The 8539-nt window shown below is 39.0% G+C and overlaps 1 protein-coding gene across 8 annotated transcripts in view; it reads left to right on the forward strand.

Moving 5' to 3' along the window:
- LOC101850921 (kinesin-like protein KIF9) overlaps positions 1-8539 on the forward strand; it is a 41344-nt gene that overhangs the window by 29461 nt on the left and 3344 nt on the right. For 7 of the 8 annotated variants that reach the window (XM_013090027.2, XM_005111741.3, XM_013090028.2 and 4 more), the window contains 4 exons: positions 191-370; positions 1148-1263; positions 2765-2869; positions 6250-8148. In XM_013090027.2, the coding sequence (XP_012945481.1) occupies positions 191-370; positions 1148-1263; positions 2765-2869; positions 6250-6363 (515 nt within the window). In that variant the 3' untranslated portion in view covers positions 6364-8148. Of the gene's footprint in view, positions 1-190; positions 371-1147; positions 1264-2764; positions 2870-6249; positions 8149-8539 lie in introns of those variants that run through there. The other variant, XR_221157.3, reaches the window with a different exon arrangement.

The following is an 8539-nucleotide window of genomic DNA, read 5'->3' on the forward strand; positions in this document are numbered from 1 at the left end:
TCTCTCTCTCATATATACTTGTTTTCAAGCATGAATGGCAATGATATAAACAAACTCACACACACACACACACACACACACACACACTCAGATGTAATTGCGAGTACTGCAAAACTCTTACAACAGCTACTACCACTACCCACTTACATACACAACTAACTATAACCTTACTCACTCTTTGTCATCCTAGGCCCGATCCTGAACGAGGATGGTGACATCATCATCAGTGAGGAGGAGTTCATGGAAATCCAGCGGCTGAAAGACCTCAAGATCAGCTACCGCAGCAAGTATGATCAGCTGCATAACGGCAAGTCGGAGGTTGTCTACTGTCAGAACATGGTGGACCAATGTCGGCTCAAGCTCATACAAGGTAGGCTACATGATTTAAGCCTCTCAAAACTTGTGTATTTTATTTGTTTAGCCCAAACAAGGTACATTCATCATCATCATGCAAGTTTAGCCCTAGCTCATACAAGGTACGTTCATCCCCTAAAAAACTTAGTGTTTAATTTGTTTTACACAAACAAGGTATGTTCATCTTTTGATTGTGAGTTTAGCTCATACAAGGTAGGCTACATAATTCATCCTCTCAAAACTTTTGTATTTTATTTGTTTAGCCCGAACAAGGTACGTTCATCATGTGAAGCATTCTGGTGAAAAAAGGCACTGGGCAAAATAATTAAATCAAATAAACAGGCATTTTCCTGCCAGTGTTGCAATTTTTAGCAAATTTTTTTTATTTAGCTCTACACCGTTTATGTCCATATAAATACTTGAATTTTACTGAAAAATGTTGATTGAAGGCACAAAAAATATAAATTGTTAGTTTTCAAGGAGTCGAAAGCTATTGAAGTTTGCAAACTTTAGTGGCAATTTTCTTGCTAAATTTACCTTTGAAACCAAGCGAGACCCACCTCCTTCAATGGCAAATATTTTGACTTCTTTTCAAGATAGATGGATATTTTAACAAATCAAAAGCAAGGCAAATGAATAAACTTTTAGATGATACCACTAACTCCACATACCCAAAAATTGATAAGCGTCTGATTCCACTGCGTCATGACACATATCTGTTCAAAGTTCATAACACAGAGGTAATTGAAGTTTTCATGCTTGTAATTAGGGTGACATTTTTGTTTTCTTGCAGAGTTTGACAACTGGTACAGCGAAAGTTTTCTCTCGGCAACTGATGAGAGCCAGACAAGTCTCGGGGTCGGCATCGGCGGTAGACCGGGAGTCATTGTGCCCATCACAAGCCTGGCGGTCAGTCTGTCTTCATACGTCCACTGTCTATGTTTGTAGATGACTTGTTTTAGATTTACATCTCGAAAAACTAGTTGAAAATGTGCTGGTCAAAACTAAGTTGCTTGTTTGTGTGTGTAAAACTGATTAGTTAACGTTTGGGGTAAATCACTCAGCACAATAACTGTCCAACCTGTTATTACACCCACAGAACCCCTCCCTCTCCCCTTTTTAAATAATTATAATAATAATGATAATAGATAACATTTGTATTGCGCAAATTCCAACTCAACAACAAGCTCAGTCTGCCTTACAATCTATTTTATTACCCCAGCAGACCCAATAACATTCTGAAACAGTCACAACTTCCTGTGAAGCATACAGTGCAAGCTGCCATTTTACAGGCACTTAAAACACTATTAACATACTCAGACAAGATCTTTCGCCGTCTATGGTCCCATACCCATTCACATCTGGGTGAAGTGAGGAAAATTCATGTAAAGTGCCTTTCCCAAGGACACAACGTAGTGCCTGAGGCTCGAACCCCCGAATCCGCGACCTCATGATTACTTGTCTGGTAGCCCATAAACTCTATATCCATTAAAAGTAAAAGACTTAGATTTTACCACTTTTTCCTCAATCCCCTTCTTTACACTACAATATCAATTGTATCAGGTTTCCCAGAGTCTGCAGAATATTGAAGTTTGTTTGACAATGCCTGTATTCATTTCTTAAATGTAATTATCTAACTTTAATTGCAACTTACTCCAGTGATGTTTGCTGACTTATTCATTTAGAAGAAAAACTGTGGGTGGATACTGCAGTTTAATTTTGTGACAAGTTTTTCATTACTGGGAACACTGATGCCCTGATACAGCACTGCAGCAAATAAAAACTACATCTTTCCGGACGTGAAATATAGAAGGATGTAAAAACTCCCATCTTCAAAGCCTCATAGTATTCATATAATAAGCAGTTCATCAAGATACCAGCTGGTATTAGGGATGGATGTTCTTTTATTTTTAACTTTCCTAATGATTCTTGATGAAGAAGTAATGCTGTAGTCCGATGCTAATAGTCAATCATGAAAAAAACCCGTTTTATGTTTTAATTAAGAGTTTTACGGCACTTGCAACACAATCACAGTGGAGTCTGCTTAAACTGAACACGGTTTATCTGAAAAGAGCGATAAATTGAAAGAAAAGAACATCCTTGATCTTTTTTCTTCTATCTGAGCAACCTCTCTAAACCAAAGATCTGGCTAAACCGAAGAAAATTCAATGGTCCCGCAGATTTCGCTTTAAGAGGGCTTTACTGTTGGTCATTTAAGTGCTGATGATTAGAGGTATTACAAGATAGTAACAAACACAAAAAGGAGGAGCGATAAGGAGGATAGGTGATTGATAGGCAAGAAGGAGCTGATCACATGCAAACACCTGCCAGCTACCCACATAACAGAATACTAGCATGGTTATTTGTGACTGCTTGACTGAAACATTTTTTTTTCTGTGTGTCTGGACAGACGGAGGATGAGCAGGAGAAGTTTGAGCGTCTACAGCTGGAACTGATGATGAACAACCCTGACTCAGCGGCTTTCTACAATGCTCAGATGAGGACCTCGAGAAGGGTGAGTGTAGGAAGAACAGTTTCTGTGACTCTACACGAGCACATGGTGTTTTTTTACAGCCCCCCGGCGACACTATTTAGATCAATTAAGAGGCAGGCTTCAGTCTTGACTGTCAAGGTCAACCTGGGTTGAGAGGGATGTAACATTCCAGCATGTAAGCACCAAGATACTGTTAAAAAGTCTTCCCACATTGGAATCCAACTCAGGCCTTCTGTGTGTGACGGCAAAGCACCTAACCACTACACCACAGACGTCCAGATGTGTGTGACTGGTACTAGGGATGCATGAGGCATCTAAAAATTTTCAGTTTATAAGATAATATACTGATTTTGAATTATACTTTTTAAATGTTGGAAATGACTATACGATTACTTGACGAATAGCCAAAAGAAAAAAAGATCATTTGTATGCACCCAGGCATAAAACACATTTTGGAATCAATTACTCTAAACGGCTCTTACCAAATTTTTGCTATATAAATTACACATCTTTAAGCATGGTAACACATTTTGGACTCTAGTACGCTAAATGGCTCTTACTGAATTTTTGCTATATAAATTACACGTCTTTAAGCACGGTAATTTCGGCTTCGGGGACGCTTCATTTACAAGACAGTCAATACTTTCATGATGACCCATCGAAGTTCGAACACAGTCTACACTGCAGCAGTGAATGTGTTAAGAAAAACACAAAGAACTCAAGTGATGGAGACACTCACACACACTCGCGCGAAGAGGAAGGCAGAGAGATGGACATAGCTGGGCACGTGGACATGGGATCTAGCCTAGGGCAAAGCTACACACAGACGGAAAAAAAACAAAGAGAGTTGGGGAGACTAGAAAGGGAGGCTGGCTGCGATGTCACCTTTGCCTCTCGCTATCTGATAATCCTGAATGTATCACGCGCGAGGTGGGATGAAGGTGGTGGTATGAATGTAGCACAGCGGGCAGTGGTACGCACATGCAGTGTGTAGGCCTAGTGTGCTGTATCGTGACTGGCTGTCCAAATTTAGTTTTCCTTTCCCATTCGACTACAAAACAAAACGAACAAAAACTACCATGGCGGGTAAAAATGACTACGCACACTTTTGTGCGATCACTGCTTACAAAGAGAATAACTAAGGAAATTTTCTAAATAAAAATCTCTGGATTATGACAATGTCTACTTCGTACTCAAGCACGCTTCGGCATTAAGCATGCTTATGCTTTCTCCCGATGACCGTGCTTAAAGCCGGCATGGACTGTACAATTTCAATTTTTTAGTTTTTGAGCGATAGTAGGCCTAGATCCTAAGAATTTGTCAACTTTGGCGATGAAGTTTTCTTCTGGGATAACTTTCTTGAAAGCTGGCCTTGTAATACATGATGTAGTAGTACACCTTCACTTGAGCAGCAAACCGGGCACCGCTTGCCTGCAATCCTTTACCATGTATAGCGTAACCTATGACTGAATGAGCTGAGCAAGAAACTAATTCTAATGTACTTTACATCTTCTTCTTGATAGAATCACACTTGAAGACCAGTATCTATCTTATACTGGGCCATCCTGCTCATCTCTGTTGGCCTATATAACTCCTCCTGAAGTGTTAATGGGGTTGGCCACGTTTCATATCCATGGGTCTCAACTCAGAATTCCAAAAAAGGAGGAACTTTCCAGGAGATCGCCACAGAAGCCCATTTTCGCGAAACACCCATTATTATTATACTGTTGAACCCTAGAATGCTGAAATAAAAACCATCAATTTATCACAGCAAGGTTATTTCACACTAATTTGAGAGTTTGGAAGATAATTTCAAGTAAGAGTCACGTACCAAATATTTACAATCTTGATTACGTACAGAAAGTGGTGGCGCCTGGGGTCTTGTGTGACTTATTAATATTTTCCCTTCATCATATTCGCCTGTATACATAAACTATACAGAAATGAATCTTGTTTTGAGCCTGGAACCAGAATATCGACTGTCATGATTCATGTCATATATATAGGCCTATATAATAAACGTGAAAGACAAAAATAATGCTCAAACTCAAAGTACAGTAGAATAGCTCAAGTAGACCTATTCAGTGTGAGAGGTGTAAGAACTGTGGGAGGGCAAGATGCAGTGATACTGAGAATCTGCGAATCTTGAACAGAAAGCTAAAATATAGAGATCTAATTTACTGTCACCAATCCAATGAAACGCGAACACTCAGGCCCCTAAGTTCCATAACTCGTTTACAAGTTATGACCGTTCCCGATTTCATACAAGGCCTGCACCAACGCAGAGAGCTGAAGTAGTAATCAAAATTCTATACATTAAACATTTATTTTCAGTTTCAGCTTGTCTGTTTTTGTCCACAGGTGTTGCGTCCAGCCCTCCCCCTATCCCCGAGTGCGTCTTTTAAAAAAATCAATAATCTCCCCCCATTCCTGAGTCCTGTACTTCGCAGCACTCAGAATGCGCGCAGGCTCATTGACCGGTCACAATGGCGAGCCCGACAAGACGCTTGTATAACTTTCTTTTCTTTTTTTTGTTTGTTGCCCGCACAAGTGACAGCACAGTGACGAATATTTATTTATTTTCATGGCGACACCCCGTTTGTAATGCCGAACCTGCATGTTACAATAAACGTTGTGTTATCAGACAATTACTGACAAATTTCTGGATGGTAACAAAAGCGAAAGTAGATCTTGATTTTCTAGTCGAGCATTGGTGACACAATTCCGCTTGCCGCCAAAGCCACTAGTTCGCGTGAAACGTACTCTCAGAGCCGAATTAATGTCACAATCGCGACCGGCAGAAATGAACTTATAGACGTTATTGGATATGGTTTTCAAATATTTGAGATCTTTTATGTATTTTCCGGGTCTCCGCCATTTTTTTTAAATTCCCGGGGCCTGGCAGTCACCCTGCTCCCAACAACTCTCTTTCTGATTGGCGCGCTATCGCGGTAGCGGAGTTTAGCGGAGGAACTGGCGGTAGCGGAAATCCGCTAAATAGTGGACTATTGAGACCCATGGTATCTTAGGGCTGTGTGTCTGCACTGCTGGAGGATGTGTTCCAGAGTTTTACAGCCTTTGCAACGCAATAAGGTTATATAAATGCCGAAGATTAGAGGTGATGATACAAAGGAATGAAAAATACAAAAAAGAAGGAGAGATAAAGACAATAGATGTTTGATAGGATAGAAAGAGCAAACCACACCAGAATACCTGCCAACAACCCATGTTGGTGACTCTATACGTATATATAAGACATCCATACAACACACAATGTTTGAGTCCAGTTAGCTGTTCTTGGTCTGAAGATAATCTCTTTTTAATGTACATAATAAGGCTTGTTTTCACTTTTTAAAATATGATGCAATTAATTACCAACCCCCCCCCCCCCCCCTCAACAGAAAATCTATGGATCTGCAATGAGCCAAGCACAGCCAGCCTACAGACACCAGCCTGGAACCCCCACCAAGAATGTCCTGAACAGACCACCAAACATGCTGCAAGTCCAGTACTGAATGACTGAATGGCTTCTCTCAGTCATGTACTGGTGGATCCCCAGCCTTTGTTTACAAGAGTTTAATGAAATAAATCATAGTTATGTAATGGGATCTGAAAAGTCAAATTTAGATGCTTCATCTGAATCACTCAGTCTCCAAATGTTAATGGAGCTCAAGAGTTGGATTCTACCAAGTTCTGTTGAAGAAGAAAGTACACCAAAAAAAAAATGTCCAGTATAAACTAAGGAGTTTTGTTGACAATCTTCACGTACAAAGTCCACTTCCAGAATAAAAGAAAAAAAATATAACTTATCAAATTTTCTGATAACAGACAAAGTTGTAGGATGTTCAGAGATATTTTATAGTTTGTACCCATCGTTTTAATCTTATTTGTTTTCTATCATTTGTCATAAGTGCCTGTTAAGGTTTTGCCATCTTTGGACACAAGACCTTTAAAAAATAAAGAAACCATCTCAGCACGAAGATTTCATCAGCATGTGTATCAGATGCTTAATGTTTTGCTAATTTGTCAATTTGTGAAGCAAGACTTTATTATAAGTGAAACGCGTTTTTAACTTAAAAAAAAAAAATCTTCATGCTATGTTTGCAGTAGTTATCGTGTGAGTGTGCATGTGAGAAAGGGAGGATTGTACTCCTTGCCTAAGTATTAAATCAGAGGCTGAATGTCTTTGTTTAGGCAATAATGATTCACTTATTTATTCCAATGTCTTAATGTTTCTTTCCCTAAGCAAATCACAGTTATTTTAGGAGAAAGCTTGAAAGATGAGCACAGATATACTGGCACCAAAACATTTTTATATATCTATGTCAGCAGACTGTTCTGATGTATATACATTTATTTCATGCCTCATTACGTTCACCTAGCAACGATTAAGCTGAGTCCATCCAAAGCATTGTTGATTGTTTTGTTTGGTGACGAGTTTGTTAATCAAGCTTTGACGTGTTTCCTTTTTGTCCGAGTCTTCGTTGAACATTGTGTATGAAGCATCTGTGACCGATGAGGGTACACATGTTAGGATTGCTGTGATGTCAACACAGAATAGCCTTTTATGTAAACTTATGTTTGTGCAACACCATGACTTTCATCAAGCAATAACATGGCATGACATGCTTTAGCTCTTATATGGTCAAATTGAACTGAAGTGACATAAAAATTACACATGTAAAATCGCACCCCATCAAGCTGCTTGAGCCTAGACTTTATTTCTAGATTTAGGACAAAGTGGAATTGATAAAGGATATCACAATTTCAGACAAACAACCTGCACAGCGTTTGTGTGCCTGTTTTATTTGTGCTGGTTTAGTATTTACATAAATTTTGCTAGACTCATCCTAATTCCTTGGTGAGCTTTGTACAAAGAAATTTTTATGGAAGTTGACGCCTCTATCTTATATGGTATGTATTTGTTGCTGACTTACTGAATTCTGTTCTAAATGAGGGGACATGTCCTGTATTATTATAATGAATAGAAGAGAAAAACTAAGGAAATGACAATAGCATATGGTTGGGGACTTTCCTATGAATTCTGCGAACAAAGCTTTTTTATTCAGGGATCATTTATGTACGCTTTGAGATGGCATATTTAATTACATGTAAATTAAATCTGTTCCTCATGAAGATGGGGTTCATAGTTAATTAAGTTACATCTGCTCTAATACATTTTTGTATCCACTCGGTAAAGGCTTTCTGCTCTCATTCTCCCCCCTACCAATCATCATTTTTTTCTCTTTACCCCCTGTTTGTGAAAGGAAAACTGAAAATAATAGAAATGTAAATTATGATGTGCTTTGTTCGAGTCTTGTTTTTTTCTGCTTACAACTTCTTGAGCACACTTTTCGTATTAATTGCAACTCTTGACAATTTGAGGGCAAAAAATGATCAAATACCCTCCGAGTATCAGAAAAGGTAGAGGGGAACTCCAAGACTGATATATGCACCATCAAAAGTCAGAAACAGATAGCCTAAAAGGAAATTGTTGGCGAATGTCAAAGAGACGACGGCGCAGCCATGTGGCTTTCAATGCAACCACCCCCCGACCGTAAATTCATGAACGACATCATAGATCTCTACATTTAGAGAAACATTTCTCTTTTGATTCGATGAACTAGTACGTTATAAGTTCTTCGAGCTCAGCTGATTAAGTTTACTTGACTAGGCCTATCTAATGTTTAC

This window comes from Aplysia californica, unplaced genomic scaffold (genome assembly GCF_000002075.1).
Source record: "Aplysia californica isolate F4 #8 unplaced genomic scaffold, AplCal3.0 scaffold01113, whole genome shotgun sequence".
NCBI classification, from domain to species: Eukaryota; Metazoa; Mollusca; class Gastropoda; order Aplysiida; family Aplysiidae; genus Aplysia; species Aplysia californica.